At 37.3% G+C, this 18,087-nt stretch overlaps 1 protein-coding gene across 1 annotated transcript in view; it reads left to right on the top strand.

The window, feature by feature from the left end:
- The window catches only part of HDAC9 (histone deacetylase 9), a 452,900-nt gene that overhangs the window by 415,628 nt on the left and 19,185 nt on the right, over window positions 1–18,087 (top strand). The window contains exon 25 of the mRNA XM_009326083.1: window positions 12,843–12,976. Within this exon, the coding sequence (XP_009324358.1) occupies window positions 12,843–12,976 (134 nt within the window). The remainder of the gene's footprint in view (window positions 1–12,842; window positions 12,977–18,087) is intronic.

The raw sequence follows: 18,087 nt of genomic DNA, 5'->3' as shown, positions 1-18,087 counted from the left end.
ACCTAGAACACATGTATGGAAGTGATATGTGTGCTTTGCATATTGAACTTATTAAAATGTGGCCTGAAATTTTGTTTATAGAAAAAAGAATTATCAAGACATTAAGATGCAGGATAGTCAGGGTGGGAGCAAGTAGAAGTTACATTTATGTTGCCTATGTTTTCTCTTCTGCCTTTTTCTTGGAGAAGTCCTCAGAATTTTTTATTTGTAGCAGTCCTTTGATGACTGACAAGGGAATGCTCTTGGGCTGGCAAAATGTCATTACCCTTTCCTATTATATTCTCTGTTGTCCAATGAACAGCTAAAACTTGTCATTTCTCTTCTCCTCATTTCATTCCTAATTAAAAGATCAGCAACAAGTGAAAAGAAATAAATGAAAAATTTGAATCTGGATCCACTGCAAGTAGTATCAATAGAGACTCTTTCCAGAACAAGTTTTCCATTTTGGCGCAAACTTTCGTCCAGCTGTAGAATGAATGAATTGCTCACTTTAGGCTCAGCTGAAATTGTTTACACGCTCTTTCTTTGAAACAGTAAATCTAGAAATTGCATATAAAAACTGTGCACAAAGGAACATTATTTGGGTTGTAAGGTCAATTGCTCTGAAGTTAGGCCAAGTGAGATTTATGATTGCTTGCACAATGGACCCCTTTTGCATATGCTTTAAGATAGAGTTGTTAATTGAATGAACATCTACTATTCTGGACCTTTGCTTTTCTCAGTATAGAGAGGGCCAGGTTCAGATTGGAACTTTAAACGAGCAATAAATGTTAGTTTCAAAGTTTCTGCCTAATCTAAATAATAGAGGAAATAAATGTCCCTATACCTTTTTTCTATATATCATTTTTTTCTGTTATCCTCTTTTCTACAATGAAAAGTAAGCTTAAGCACCATGAGCTCTGTTGTTAAAAGTGGTTGATACAAAAGTGGCACTGTGGAGCTCTAGATTTCTTGTTTCTTCAATCTTAATTTCAGATTAAATAAAAATGTTTTTATTTTTCTAATTGTCCAAGTTGTAACATCTACCAGCAGGCCACTTACACGTTGCAACTGGCCATGAAAAGCCACAGCCAGAAATTCAGACAGAGCTCTGATCCAAATACTAAATTGCGTGCACTATATAGTAATCCCATAGAACAGATAATAGTCATGTTGAAACAAATTTCTCTTGAGCATTTCCAGACACAGTGAGGATGCAGGAAGACCCAGTACAGCATGTACAAGAAGTAAGAACATCCTAGTCTGAAGGGGTCACAAGGACTGTTCCTGCCTGTTTCTTGGGCAACTGAAACAGCATAGGATGAAAAAAAGTGGTTTTTTACATCCACCTCTGCCTGCCACCACACATCTGCTCACTCACACCTGTATCAGCCCTGCCAGCTGCACATGTTGGATTTCACACCTCTTGAATAGGCAACATCCAGGTCTTACTCTGATTTGTTTAGATTTTAGCACTAAAGAAATGTGTTTTATTAATAGCTACCACCACCAAAAGTCATCTTCAGTTTGGAAATGAGTTTTTTCTTTACCTACCTGCAAGCACTTGTCTTCAGACATGTTTTCTACTCAGATCTGAGCACTAAGTCCTTGCAGGTGTTATAATACATATGTAGATTTACTGTTTGAGTTCACAATGGGTATGAGGAAAAGAAAATGAAACATTTTTGTTTGTGATCTTTGTTAAAAAGCCTTCCAGGCCATCTTTGAGGTGTTCCAGGTTGGGCTAGGTACATGCCAGGGCTTATCAGCTTGAGATGGAGTCACACATCACCTGGGAAGGAAACAGAAGCCACCCTTTCCACTGCCACTAAAGATTTGTATATATGGAAAGGTAGTTTCAGTTTATTTGTGATGACACACTGGAATAAGGCATAGTCTGGTAAGATATACAAGTAGCTTAAAGTTTAGAAGAAGCAACCACTATTGACTCCTTGAGTCCAGATGAGTTCAGGAAACTTGTGCATTCACTGTAAAATCTCGGTTCTGGTTGATAAAATGTGGATCTCCAAATATGCGTTTGAACTTTAATGTGGATTTCATTCACAATTTCTAAACTTATTTTACTATGGTTAAAAGAAGAGAAATGTTTGCACTTACTTGGCCAAATTTTGCTCACGGTTCCAGAGGTATAAATCCATTGCAGCCATGGGATTACTTCTGTGTGACAGTATGGTAGTATGTCCGAATAAATGGCAAGTGATGTGATTGCTCCCAGGGAGACTGGCTTATTGCCAAGTACCTGCTTATTTAAATACCTTATTTGCTTTGAGTGTTATCACTAACATTTTTGCCTACACATACATACCTGTCACCCAAAACACACTGTATTTTCAATTCAGTGCCAGCTGCCTATGTTTAGACCTTGTTTGACTTAGTAACCATTCACTGAGAAATTCAGAGTTCACTACAGACAGAACCTGAATCATTTTCATGTCAATATAGCTGTGGGACTGCCTCACCTTTCTCTGTATATAAAGGATACAAAAGTGTATCGCTGGAGAAGAATTCAGAAATGCTCTGTATCCCTTTGCAGAAATAAGGGCATAAGTCTTCTCTGCTCTCTTTACTTTCTGACCATTCCTGATGGTTGTAAGAAAATCTAATTCCTTGACAGTGTTTAGTTTTTCATATTCACATTCATTTTTGTCCATGCTCATCCACTCAGTCATCCAGTAATTTTGCTTACGTGCCTTTATTGTCTTTAGTCACAAATGTATTTATTTGTCATCTTATTTAATAACAGTCTTTTTTATTAACCCAAAATACACTTTTATCCTTTTCCCAGTTCTCTCATGTCTCATTTTTTTGGGTTTTTTTTACTCTTTAGCTCTCATGTAATTAATATCAATTAATTAATTATTTCCCTCTAACATAGTGTCCAGCTGTAAAATTCAGGTAAAAACAGTGGGAAGATGCTAGAATTTTGGTCCATGGCCATTTCTTTTATAAAATGAAACCAGCACTTTGGCCAAAACTGAGAATGACTAGAAAGAGCATCCTTCTCTGCTGGGGTGACCACCATATTCTCTGATGAGTGGAGCTGTTCTGAATTTGATATTTTTCCTTGTTGAGCTTCTCTATTTATCTGTAGTGAGACAGCCAAACACCTTTGTTGTCAAGGGTTTCTAAGTGGCTTTGCTACGAAGTTTGGGTAATTTTTGCCCAAGCTTTCAGCTGCTGTGGTTCTTCAGATTTGTCAGAAGGAAGAATAAATGCAATCCTGATGTTGCAGTTTGGTATATGTTGTTTGCTAAGTTTCTGGAGCCGCTAGGGAGCTTTGAGCTCTGACAGCAGGTTATTTTACTTCTGGTTGTTAAAACTCTAGAGGGAGAAACAGTAGCTATTCTGGTAGTAGATTTTCAGTTTCTCCGTTCAGAAAAGCCAATATACTGTTTTCCCTTGAAGAAGAAATTACTGATGTCGCTCAAGAAACAGTATCTTAACACTGAATGAATGATTTTTGCCCTGTTATGAACTTCCCACTTTTAAAGAGAATGACTAAGATGACTGTGGTAATGCAGCTGCAACAACATCTGGAGTCCTCAAATTACCTTGACACCAGTTAGCTGGATTTAGGTCTGAGTGTAGCACAGAAATGTCATTGTTTGTCTTGATGTTTCTATTGTCCAATGAAGACCAATTATTTTAGGTCTGCCAACTTCCCTTAATACTGCTGTTGTGCTATGGTAACAGGAGAGATAGTGGTCATTTGCTTACCTAGGATCTTGCAGAATCAGGCCATTCCTGAGTGACTCTGTGCCTCACTCTGAGAAAATCCAGAAAGTAATACTCCATGACTGCTCAGACACCTGAAGGCGTTTTTCACCCAGCCTTGTTATGATGCACCTGCATGCTTATTTCATTATTTTAAGTTTCTCTAAGAAAACGTAGAAAACTACTGGGTGAAGAATTCCATGAGAGTTTCTGCAGCACTAGTTCTCAAGCGGTAACTAGTGGGTCACCGCTTGGCTGCAGAAGCTCACAGAAGGGCTTTTTCTGAGAACTGTATGTCAGAAGACTGGAAGGACAGGGATGAGATATTTGATATTCTAAGAAAATATTTTATTCTCATATGTGTTTCTGGGGGGAAGAATTTCTGGGGAAACAAACAGGCCACTCCTATTCCAATCAACTTGTTCCAGATCACAAGTTGTATTGTACGTGAAGCCCTCTCATTCACCCAGCAGCTGATTCTGGCCTTAATGTCTACAAAATGAAAAAGAAAAGGAACATCTTTACTCTCATCCTTTAAAAATTTTACATATTTGTGATGACGATGGGTCATATATTTCATTCTGGGGAACAGCCAATAAAAATATCTTCCACCTATTTCCACCTCCTGTGTATCAGAACAAAGTGGTGTCAGTCCCGCCTTCACCTGAGGCCCATGCAATTCCCGCCACCTTTTCTTGTGCCCCCAGCGGGTTAAGGCTCTCGCAAATTCTGCTGTGTAATAACATGAGTTACATGGTTCTGACATGACTTCTCCATTCGGGAAGAAAGCTGGATAGAGCCACCTGTGTTATTCATATGGTAACTACAGTTTCTGTTACTCTGTGGGGTTTTACCCACCATTTCAAAGCATCTGTGTGTCCTTTTAATAGTATGAAAAGGGACAAAGGGGCTGTTGTATGGGTTGAAATCACATCCTTAATTCTTACACGTTTTTGTAATAGAACAGCATAATAGAAAGTTGCTCAATGTATTTTACTAGGAAATTGCAATTAATCAGAAGACTGTAAGGAGTCAGACCTCAAACCTAGTTTCAATACCATTTCCTTTAGTGAGTTTTACACGTTACCTTTTCAATAAGTGGTGACAGGCAGTGCATTTCTGGGTGATTATAGCATATGTCAGGTGGGGTTAATGGGCACAAGGCCAGAGGGAGAGTGAGTAACTACTTGAGATGTACAGTAATCCCTTAGAAATGCACTGCCTTATTCCCTCCTGATATTATAAAATGATGTTTATTAAACAACGTGATTCAAATCCTGAGGGGCACTAGACCTCTGATACTAATACTAGTTCACCAGGAGACTTGATGCCAAATTGGTCAGGAAATAGAGTATTTACCTCAAGTCTATCCACCTACAAGAACCCATCCCTGATATGCTTATTATATCTATGTCCCTAATCTTGGAATGATGAATGATCCACATCTGGAGGCCAGGTCTTTAGATAATGGTATACGCTGATTAACACTGACTAAGGAACTAGCCCTTAATTTAATGCGATATGTTGATGTGGCAGGGTCAATAAATGACTGCAAATAAAGTGAGAGCCTTAATTTGTAGGCTCTGAGAAACTGTATGTGTTGGAAAGATCATTTAGTCCATGCTGCTTTTCTTGGCAGAATTTTGTAGACCATCTTCAGAAAATGGCAGTCAGTTCTCAGCTTCTGAGTGATGGGCTTTAAATCAGATCCTTTGTGTTAGTCTCTTGGGTCAATTCAAAATTAACTGACTTGGCTTTTCATCAGTTAAAAAAAGAAATAAGACTAGATCTTCCCATCAGATTGTTTTCAGTCATAACTCAGTGCCCACATTTCAGCTATACTCATTTATAACAGCAGAAACTTTGCCCCACATGTTTTAAAAATGTGTCAAGTTGATTTTATAGGCAGTAGCATTATAATAAACTTCTCCAAACTTAATCAAGCTTACTGATTTATTTGGATAGTCAATAGTAATATCTGATTTTCATTCCAGCGTGGATTAGAAACAAATTCCTCATACTTTGAATTATTTTTTTTTATCAGATGTCTTGTTTTCTGGCCAACCCCTTACTGAGTCTGGACTCAGATTTGAAGATATAATCATCTGTAATTTGTAACATCAGATGCATGTATTGTATATCAGTTTAAATCAGGCAGCTTGTTCAGATTTGGAAGAAGTTATCATGATAACAGTACTACCACTTGCACTATCAGCTTGGCAGATTTCACAATATGTGGGACAGATTTTCAGTAGATAATTATTGGTCTGATTAGACTGTCCCCATAGAATGCCTTTAGAGGGATTTTTAATCTCCAGGGAAAAAAAAAAAGAAAGAAAAAGAAAAAAAAAGCAAGCCCCCCAAAAGCCATGGAGAATCCCCTCACCACCCAGATGATTTTCAGAGAGATCTGAATCCAAGTTTCTGAAATGTCACCTTGCTGTTTGCAGTTCTACATTCCCTGTCTTGGCTTCTGCTTCCTGATGCCGAACAGCTACATGTTTCTGAAAAAAACATTGAAGAACTCTGTGGGACGGATAATCTTGCTTCCTGGCTGACTTTACTTAGTAGAGGATTTACTAAATAGGAAGCAAAATAATAAAAAGGGGGAGGATGGCAGGACAGTGGGGAAGTTTTACTTGGGCCATGTGTGACATGGGGTAGAGATGAAGAGAATGTGAGGAAACCGAGAAGAAAGGAAGGCATGGAGCAAATAGCTAGTAAGAACAGGGCTAAAAACATCCAGCCAGTTTTGGGAAAAGGTTCCCGCTTTGACTCTGGCAGCTGAAATCTGTGGTTGAATATTTTCCCTCTGAATCCACATGACAGCATTATAACAGCCCTAAAAACATCATCATTATTTTGAACATCGTTATGACCTTTCCTGGAGGATGCAGAATCCCTATTGGTTGATAATACAGGGTACAAAAGAAATCCCTTCCTTTTTTTTTGAGTATGAATTACTTGGGAGAAGAGTTTGGGGGAGTCTTTTTCTTCCTCCATGTGTTTTCTCTGAGGAACATTTTGTCAGGTGGTCAGTGCTGCCATTGTGTGGTGGAGGTGTACAAGTTCCTCCTTCCCAGAGGACTAAGCAAATGCAATGGACTATATGACCTGCTTGGATACATACATATCTCAAGGGAGTTGATGATGCTCAGACCATCCTACTGAGCATTGTCAAGGTGGCTTTTTCCTGTAGTGAGACAGGTTTGCATTATTTGGCTTTCAAAGAGGTATCCTATGTATCCTTGAGTATGTACTTAATAGAGATTTAATAAGTTATATTCAGTGTAGCAGCTAAAGAGCAGCTAATTATGAAAAACATATTACTGTAGAACTAACAGGCATGCAATAAAAACATCTATTACATAAATTGTTAATCCATAAAAAATGTGTTTCTGAGACCATTGGTATTTATTTAACGTACAATTACTGTCTAATTTAATCTAAATTAAATGCCTGCTTGAGACATGTAATTTGAAGTGTTACTGAGCTTCCTTCTCTGGTATTAAAAGCAAGAAATCAGCAGCTAATGCCTGGAGGCCAGATCTCCACCATTTAAATTCAGGTGCCTCAACACCAACTTTCATAATTTCAGCCATTTGGAAAAAGTTTTTCATAAGAATGTATTTGGCATTAAAATCTCCCTTTCCCCCTCACTCAGGGCCACATCCTGCCAACTGAGTCAAACCTCTGACTTAATCCAAATGAAGTTTTGATTGAATAAAAGGTCCTGAATTAAGACCTGAGAAGAAAATGTGTTTTCTTATCGTAGAACACAAGCTTTGCAAAATGTTCTAGCTCCTGCCAGTGCTGGAAGGGTAAATTATCATTTGACTCCTGTATGGACATATTTATTTAGGACACATAGCCTGATGACTCAGGAAGTTATGTAAAAACTGACCCAGTTAATTTTAGATGCTATTGTTGGAAGAATATCAATGAAAATTAATCAAATAGTCACGAAAGAACCACAGGGAAGGAGTGCAGAACACTGGTGGGTAGACTTCTGGCAGTGATCATTGCAACAGTTTTAATGAGAGGAAAACACATTCTCAAGTAAATTAGAGTAATGACATGATTAAATGGTAAATAATAGTTAAATACATGCTTGGAGGTCCAGGACAGAGACTGTGGAGTTTTTGTGTTTTGCGTGTATTCCTCTCCAGGCTGCTCCGAGTAGCCAGAAGAGCTCACCAGAACTCTGCCTGTAATTTAGGGTCAGATTGTAGCTTTTAAGACGCTGAAGCCGAAAGAGCTGTCGGGGCCCCGCTGCTGAGGCTGAGAGAGCTGAGGCTTTCTCCATAATTCCAAAGCTTCACCAACCTTTCGGTTGTTGATGTGTCCTTGTTCCTCCACCAGCCACCTCCCCTGAGCAAGGGCCAGCACCATGGCTCTGCTCTCCTCAGCCTGCTGTCACCCAAAAAGTGACTGTGAAGGAGATATCTGCTCTCCTTATGCACAGTCAGGGAGAGTGAAGGGGTCTGTCTTCTGCTGAGGCAGGTTTAGTCCCCACTAACTGGGTGTTTGCACATTTGCTGGCGAGCAAATTGAAGTTGCATATGTGATTGTTTATGCAAAAAAGGAGTGCTGTGATGCTGGCTGGGAGTGTACCCTGTCCATATGGTTCCTTTCCCTGTCTGCTGAGGAAAGGATGTGAAAAGAATAACATTCACAAGTTGTCTTCATTCTCAAATGTTTCTTTCTCAAAATGGGAAGCTGTGCATACAAACTCTGACTTGTTAGCTTTACTTCATCTAGCCGTAATACACAACACAGTTGTGTGATGAGTCCATTGGAGGGGAACTGGCCTGGTTCAGAAGTCTTTTACCTGCTCTCTGTTTGCCGATTTCCATTTCAGGTTTTCAGGGTAAGGATACTTCAAAAACAAAAACAGAAAACTGAAACAACTCCGGGTTCTTTTTTTATAGGGTTTAACATTTTCTTGGTTTTCAGTAAGTCCAGGTAGAGTATAGTTGCTCCAGCAACTTTGGTCAAATGAGGCAGAAGCTTCACCTATGTCATTCCTTGCTGTTTGGCAGAACTAGAAGGAGCACATGCTGAGCTTGTCTGTTACAAAAGAAAAAAAACCCAAAACAGGGCTTTTAGTGGTATACTGGAAGATCAGTCCACTAAAAGCTGAATTACTTGCTCAGATGGTAATTCAAGTGATCAGCACACTGTGTCCTTCAATAACAGCCTGGCAGCTTGCTCATTAGTATTAGTTTTCTCTCTTTCTGCCTTCCCACAATAGAATATTTTCTTACATAAGGCTGAATATTGTATCCCCTCCACTAATAGCCCTGAAGGAGGGGAAAGGGTATAATTAAAGAGTACAAGTTATGTCTTTGTTTTAAAAGTTTTTTACTTCATACTTTAAATATAAGATATATTATAATATATATAATATCCTTTTAAAATACTTTAAAATATTTTTACTTCAAAGGTCAGCAGATAACAGCTCATATACTGCATATTTCTCCAATACGTAACATGGTTTATAACGGTTTCCATTTAAATCTCGTCTTTCTTGCTTAGATATACAATCGTGCACCCACAGGTTTTTTTGTCAGGAAAATGTAAACCAATTGGTGAGTAGGATTTTCAGAACTACTTAGTAGTGTTTTGATGTTGTTTCTTGTGTAAATCGAAGGTTTATCATTGTCTTTAGTAGGATCATAGCAAACAAATATTAAGTGCTTTTGCAAATTCTACACTGGATGTCTAAATATTGGATCTGTGAAGGAAACAGGTACTTCTAACATTTAAATTACAGAAATTATGAGAATAATAGCTGGCACAAAACCATGCTCACAATATCCTGGCACACTGCATGAGCCTAATTTTAAAAAATTCTGCTACTTCTCTGAAGTACAAATTCACTGAGCACATCAAGAAGATTTAAGAAATACCCTGTATGTATAATCTTTTCTCATTTATTGACTGAAATGATTGGATTTTTAAATACTATTTCTTTTTTTATTATTAATATGTGACATTTTTGCTCATGTTTGTGAACACAAATAATTGTGGATACTGCCAGGGACATTTCAAGCCCTGATTAATAGATACCTGTCATTGAGTCAGGCACTCAGACCCTAAATGACCCGAAGGCACCTGCAGCCTCAAAGAAGCAATGTCTATTTAAGGTTGGACTAAAAATCAAGCACTGATGTTTTAACATGGTTTTCATTTTATAACTGAACTTTTTCTGTTTTTATAAAATGCCACTAATCTATAACTGCTATGCACCACTGTGAAAGCATACAGTTTTAGAATATGGCATATCCAAACCAAAAACATCTTTTAAAGCCAGCATCACAGCTGGCACCTTTGTCAGCAGGCACAGTAGGAGGGCCAAGAACTGCTGCTGCTTTCTAGAAATTCATGTGAGTCTGAAGATCCAGGATTCAAAATGCTTGTCTGACTCCTTTCTCACCTTAGAGTTGGTCAGTGGGACACCAAATATGTGCTTGATCTCCTTATATCAGGGGAGATGACTGATTCTTTTCATGGTGCTTGTTACTATTTTCTTCTTGTTTTTCTTAATTATTTGGCATGAACTACAGCCCATCTTAAAACCATTACTTGACTGGGATTCCTTTCTTTCCATTTTGTTACTTCTGCACTCCAGGGGATTTCCTTGAGGAAGCTAATATCTTTCCTAGGTTGCTGCAGTGACACAGGATCCAAGTTTCTTTGTTAAGAATTTCCATAACTCGTTCAGTCACAAGCAATGTTGGTACTGTTGGCTAAAGTTATTTCCTCCCTTTCTAGCAAGTTACCTTTACTTTCTCGGGGTAATTACAGTGAATAAAAGCCCCCATCATGTTGATTTGATTTGGCAACACTTTATCTTGTTACCATGATCTCTGTTGGGAAAGATGCTTTCTGTATGGCTCATTGCATGGATCCTGACTCAGCCAGGGATGATTACTATAACAAACATTGATACTAGGAAAATCATTAGGAAACCAAGCAGACAAACTAACATTGTAACAACGTCTATGAGTTATATTATGTATAGTTGCCTAAAAGAAGAAAAAGGCATTGAGAGAGTCTTTACATTTATTGCCACACATACCTCAGAAAGTTACGATGTGGCAGTAGCAACATTTGCGGTCATACAAAATTTTCAAAATGTGCAGGGGAAACGTGGTAGAGCTTTCCCTTCTCCACAGAAGCTGTATAATGTGAAGTATAATGGTGTCTTAAAAGTGCTGTTGGATTTCTCACAGACCCAAAGGGTGAGTTGTAGATGTGGGGAGTCTACGCCTGTTCATTCTTCTTCATTTCCTTTAAATGCTGTACGCACGACTCACTCTACGCTGCTGGCACTCTCTTCTTATGAATCTGAAGATCACATGTGTAACGTGCAGACAGAAATAAATCCTGTAGGTAAAAGAAAGTAGAAATTGGCTAAAGATCAAAGGTTATCCTCATTCCACTCCTTCCTTCGCTTTTATTATCCTGTCTAAATTTGGTCTTTTGTAGAGAGGATTGGGTGGGGTTTTTTTTATGAGGAAAGGTTGAGCTTAAATGAGAGTTTAAGATTTTATTTGTTTTTCAACCCTGTATGTAATTTGAACCACAGTGTAGTTACTTTGCTAGAATCAAACCTGCAGTTCTTAGAGGGTATAGAAGATTGTGGAGTGGCTTAAGGAAACAATATTTCACCTCAAGTGTTCTGTGATCATCTATAGATTAAGTGGCAAACAGATCTTTTTTTTTTTTTTTTTTTTTTTTTTTTTTTTTTTTTTTTTTTTTTTTTTTTTTTTTTTTGTCTAAACAGCTAAACCAAATCTGGTATCGTTAAAGTCCCTATTCTAAAAACAGTTGGGCAAGTGCTTAATAAAGTCCTAAGATGTAAATGGAACTAATTGTGTGATTGATTGTTTGCCAGATCAAGCCTTAAGTCTGTGTCTTGGAAAATTCCTCTAGAAAATATGCTTGTAATTTTTGTAGTTTTTAATTTTTTATTACATTCTTCACTGGAACGTAATAAAAAGATGTTGATTTTCCTGTCTTCATAGAGCCCCAGGCTTTAGGAGGTACCTTCTAAATGCTTTATTTAAAGCTATGAAATGCACTGGAATGAGTAGTGATCATCAGTAGAGCAACTAGAACAGACCAAGTAGAAAAGTTAAGAACTAGATATGGAGCGTCTTTAACTTCAATAGTTTCAAAGCTTTATTCGTCATTACTCACTTAAAGGAGGTTAATCAAAAACAATAGCTGTCCCAGGAAACTATCACAAAACTTCTCTCCAAAATTTTGCCTCCAAATTAACATTTTTTCTTGCAATTTTTTCTTGTCATTAAAACTGAAATAAATTAATTTTACTTGAATCACAGATGAAAACTTTGTGGTAGTGTTTATGTAGTTATAGATAAAATGAAAGCACCATCATTTTTGGCTGTGGTGCAGAATTGCTTAGAACATTGTTGGTCAGGAGTGAGTGATACTGGTAGAGATATCTATGAAGTTCTGGACAGTTTCAACTTATACCAAAAGCTTGAATCAAAATTAATGATCCAGTTGTTACTGCTGCCTCCAAAAACACTTCAAAATAGAGCTAAGAAGTTACATATGTTTCCACTATTTTTCACTCCATGGTTGTACATTATACTCAAACCCCAAATACAAAGGAAGAATCAATTTGTAAATAAAAAATTCATCTGAAAAATACAATTACTTTTAATTATAATATCATAGCTTAACTACAAATATTATTTGTCATATTGATGCCATAAGTGACCAGGGTTATGTCAAATATCTCTGAATAACATGGGTATATGTTACACTGACATGCAAATAGGAAGAGAATCTGGGGCAATAATGGTTAATGACGGTAAGAAGAGAGACAACTTCATGTTTCAACTAATCTCCAGCTATTAGGGATCAGCATGAGGGACATTATCTCACATCTGCCTCATACAAAATTCCATATACCTAACTCCAAAGCATCTGGTGTGGACCATAGTCAGAAACAGGATACTGGACTAAATATATCCCACGCTCCCTGTGCAATATCCTTGAGCTTTCTACATTCTCATGCAGCAGATGTGAAATATGTCAGTAATATCTGTTCTGCTTTAATTATTTGCACTACTGTATTTGAATACTAGGTTTTGGTCACCTAACCAAGCAATTGCTGAAGCTAGCGGATGGCCGTGTGGTGCTGGCACTGGAGGGAGGACATGACCTTACTGCCATCTGTGATGCATCTGAAGCCTGTATAAACGCCCTTTTAGGAAATGAGGTAAAACATAAATCGTAGTAGGTGGAGAGAACGATCCAAGTTTGCTGAAACTCGTATCTTTGATTTTCTTTTAGTAACAATAGCATCATTCCTTTTTTCATTTGGTATAAAAACCATGCAATTTGAACATGTCTTAGAAATGAGCAGACCTCAGATGAGCTGGTTTGGATAAATACCACTAAATTAAATGATTATATAAATCCTTTAGTGTTTGCCTAAATTATTGCCAGTTCTGAGTAAGATTTAATACCTCAAAATTGCTTTTGGTGATATTGTGCTGAATACCAGACTTGACATCATTGGTAGTCATTGGTGTGCATATCATCTATCAGGATCAGACCTTCCAGCCAACTATAATGGAAAAAAAATGGCTTTTGCAAGATATCTAGTAGTCTTAGGAATTGGATATTGCAAAGACACATTTTTTGCAGTATTTTGACACTTCACCTGGCATATGAAAGAACACATTTCAGAGGCTTTTGAAATTGAAGAACATTAATAAAAATGTGTCCAAGACTTCAAAAAAAATTTTTTTAAGTTATAAATGAAGATTCAGGCTGATCTGTATGTAGTTTAAATGGAGTGTCCAAGATTTATCAAACTCTGTATATATTATTTAAAAACTTTTGACAGTGGACTATCAGACGAAGTAAATATGAGTAAGTGCTATTTATGTACACAAACACAAGATAAGCATTCATATTAGTGAAAATCGGTTTTGTTGTCCACTAGAAAATATCTCTTCTCCTACAAATATGGTGAGAAGGAAAATAAGCTTGCTGAAGGTGCAGCCAAAATCATTTATGAAAGGGCAAAATCCTTTACCATAAATTGTGAATTTTGCAAGATGTTGTTATAAAGTGCAGTGTGTTACTTTTTTTTTCCCCAGGGGAATTGGTAATAACTATATAATCTCTCCAATCAAATGTATTAGTGCCAAATTGCAAGCTAGTCTGCCAGTTCCCTTCCACTTCAAGGCTTCATACCTCTGTGAATATATGTGAAGTAATGTGTCTTCTGATGGATATTGGATAGAAGGATTTTCTAAATGTTCTTTTTAACCTTTGCTTTTTATCTTTATGACCCATTGAGAAAAAACATTTTTATGCTTATTATTTTTTACATTATACATGCAATTAATAAAGTGATAGCTTTTCCAAAAATATTCTCAGAAATTTAATGAAGTAGACATGTCCACACACACACACACAAAAGCTTTCATTGGGTTTTATCTACTATTACCTTTGACAAGTCCCGTAAGGAGAATTTTCCAGTGTGGTGACATGCACTATTGAAATAGATGCTCAGCTCAGTGTTGGTCCTTTTATTTAGGTGCTGAAATATGGATTACAAAACCTAGCTTGAGGTATTTGACAATCTTAGTGAATGCAGCATTGCCTTCCTGATCAGCTGCCATTCCAGGGCACTCTCATTGATATTCTCTGTCCTCATCTTCCCTGTAGTAGTATCTTATGGCATCGGTGGCTTTTTGTAGCCCTTCTAAACCCATTCTCTGAAATTTGCACCCTTGTGGGAGTAATGCAAATGGTACAATGCTGGTAATATGATGTGTCTTCCTCTGTGTAGGTACCTGGGTCCCTCTATCCAGTTGTGACCATTTGGTGGTGCTACCCATTTATGAAAACTGCCTTGTTTTGTTTTAACACTATATCCCACCCAACTACTATTTCTGCTGTCACTGACTAGCCATTATCCAAGCAAAAATATTGGTTGTGAGAAAGAGGAATGAGATAAGTGTACTGGAATAGAGGCTTTCTTCCATTTTATTTTAGCATAACTAGAGACTGGGAAATTAGATAAACTGTGAGTCTATCTGTTTGCAAAATGTAGCTAAGCAAATTTCAAGAGAGGCAAAAATTCAATAACTGAGAATAAAGACAAACATAACCATGCAGCCATTTTTAATTCGCTCATAGAAGAATATGATCATTAATAACTTGAAACATCTCATGCAATAAGCATTATTCTCACGTGCTCTTACTCAAAGCTTTGTCTTCAGGGACATGCATTAAATGGTCTGGTGCAGCAGAATTTCAAAGAGAAAATATGCTGTGGTTGCTAAGAAGAGAAAAATACTCCAGAGAGGATGTTGTTACCAGCACTACCATAAGAAACTGATGTTTGCTTAAAAGAATAAGTAAAGGTGTTGCCGAGGAGCAGACACTAATGAGGAAGTCTGATACCCAGTTAGCAGTTAGAAATCAGCACGTCTGTTGACATCTACAGATTTATGGCAATCTACACCACATGGCCCATAGCATATACATAGCTTGATTTCAGCATAATATTCACGAACTTGCACAGCAAACTCCAAGTGTGTTCCTGCCAAGGGCAGAAAAAAATGTTTTTCTTCAAACAACCAATTATTGTAATTTGAGGATGCATTCTTCCTTGAATGCAATTCTTTACAGGTGATTAATAGGATAATTATAACTTATTATCTGCCCTTCACTTGTACAAATAATGGTATGTAGTGCAACCCTAGTTTAAAACCATTGGCAAGATGAACTTCAGTTTCTAAACACTACACATGTAATTGAACTCAAATTAGAAAGGTTGGGAAAGGCTTTTGTAAGGTACTCTGCAGTTTGTCAGATGTATTTATTCATGTGCTGAGGATTAGAATTCATAAACATTTTGCAGGGTTTTTTGAAAACTTTTTCTTTTCTTTTGTTGTTTTTGGCCAGGACTTGTCAATACAGAAAGTCACTGCTTCATATGTTCTATTACCAGCAGAATAACATTTTAAAAAAAGAGTAATTGTAAAACTAGCCACAACTTCCAACTTTCATGGAGAGCTGGTTTCAAATGCAGAGGTAACATCAAACTTAGAAGTGAAAAATGCCTTCTTTTTTTATTTGTCTCTGAACACCAAGAAGGAAAGTAGGTTGACATCCAAAATAGATATATTTTGCTCTTAGTTATATGTCGCCTGTAGCACAGTGATCTGTTTCGCAAGATAACTTTTTACTCTTCTCTTAGCAAATTCAAGTGGAGCCACTAGGAAAAGAATACACTATCAAGTTAATCTTCTTTAAATAATTTGAGCATGGCACAGGAAATTCCTGCATACAGTTGTTGATTTTGAAGACTAACCAAAAAAACTATTGAAAAGGTCTCTTTTTCTTGGAAAAGCTCAGAATTTAAATGAGCTATCAGCCCCATCTATGTGTGGTCAATACTTCTGAACTTCTCTGCAGAAGTACTTTTGAACATTAATTTCAAGTTTTGACAGAAACACAAATGGGATTATAATTGTTGGTTTTCTCTGATTGGAGGTACTTTTATTGTTCATTTTTTCTTTCTAAAACCCAGTTCCCTAAATAGAGGTGCCTAGTGCCTTTTTAGATACCTTAGGATATCCAGGACATCACCCCAGGAATGGTAGATCTAACACAGAACTTAGAGGAGATCTACACCCTTTCTGAGTGGGAACTGGAGATTAGGCAAGACACCCTATAGTATCTGAAATGGCTCCATCTGGTTTGCTTGTGTGAATCCCTCCTTAAATGATGAGAAAACTGAAAAGGAAATTATAGAGGTAAAGGTAAGGATAAATTTTATAAAGATAAAATTATTAATTAGAAAGTTGACATATAAAATTATTTTTAAAAAAGTTCTCAAGATCTCAGGTTTTCTTGTCCATGCTTCTGTGTACAAGCAGAAAATTTCCATGTCACTTTGAGAAAAATCCATTTGACCATTTGCAGAGCTAATTAGGAGCACTGTAAGTTATCTCCTTGGAAGGAAATCTTCCTAAGAGGTGAGAAGAGATTAAGCAGCTGGATTCCCTTGAAATCCAAAATGAAAACATGGAAATCCTTCTGGCAGGTAAAAAGGCAGGATGAACATCAGTTGCTTTAACATATCCCTGAATTTTCTCAACATGATTTGAGAACTTGTCCATTAAAAGAGCACCTGTCAAAACAAAGGAAATGATGGATTCAGATAATTAGAAAAGAGGCATTGCTTTTAAACCTAAGCATTTCTGAGATGATGATATACTCGTGCTTAAAATTCAGTTCTCTCATTTATTGTGATACTCTTGAAATGATTCTACAGTTTTTCGCAGATTGGTTGTACAGTTTCAAATACTTATTTTTAAAGCATATATAGATTTATATATTACTTCAATTAAGAAAACCATTAAATGTTGATTTGTATGTTATTCCAAGACGTGTGTGAAAATTGGGTAGAATATTGAGATTTTTCCCAAAAATCTTTGCCATGGAGAATGGAAATTCTGAACTAATTTGTCCGTCCTAGCTTCAGTGCTATAAAGACCTCTGCTATGCCTTTCGGTGCCAGGTGGTGGTGAGTAAGGCTGCTCTATACATGCAAGGATAGGTTCTGGTTTCTTTCTTCCACATTACTTTTGAAGAGGCATTACTTGGATTTAAAAAGCACTCAGGGATAAGCTTTCCTTGAGTTCAGTATCCTAAATCCTGCATCTTATTTCCAACATAAATTTCCATGTGTTCTGTGGGGTGTTCTTATGCAGCCAGAGAGAATGAGGAAGGATTCTTTCAAGCACAAAACTCTTTGAGTCAAAAACTAAGGATTTAGTTCTTCCTTCACACCATCCCTTTTCAAGCAGCCAGTTGGGATATTTCCATGGGACATAGAAGTCAGTCTCACATCATGGTCCCTCTGACCTGTCTACAGGTTTGGGCAGTGTCTCCTAGCTCTACATGGTACAGCAGTTTGCCGTGGTCTATAACAAGTGATAATTAGTCACAGACGGGGTCATGCTCTTCTTTGCATAGAGGAAACAGAGAAGTGCAGTCCACAGTGTGCTTTGCCCAGCGGGACCCTGCAACAAAGGCACACAGAAGATGCATGTCTGCTCTCATTGACTGTGACGGCCAAGGCTGAATTTGGCCCTAAGTGCAAAAACATTTCTAAGTGACTAAATTTAACATCTTCTAGTAAATATTCTTCTGGCTTGAATTTCAGTCTGAAGCAGAATTTGACAAAACATTGTGATTGGTTGGCTCCCAAGCATGCTTGAAAACTTATACTGGATGATTTTCTTGCAGAGTGTGAAGTATGTGCTTCTTTCTTGCAATCTGTTGAGCTGGCATTTAGGA

This window comes from Pygoscelis adeliae, unplaced genomic scaffold (genome assembly GCF_000699105.1).
Source record: "Pygoscelis adeliae isolate BGI_AS28 unplaced genomic scaffold, ASM69910v1 Scaffold15, whole genome shotgun sequence".
NCBI classification, from domain to species: Eukaryota; Metazoa; Chordata; class Aves; order Sphenisciformes; family Spheniscidae; genus Pygoscelis; species Pygoscelis adeliae.
The sequence above is the reverse complement of the archived record's forward strand: the minus strand, read 5'-3'. Positions and strand labels throughout refer to the sequence as shown.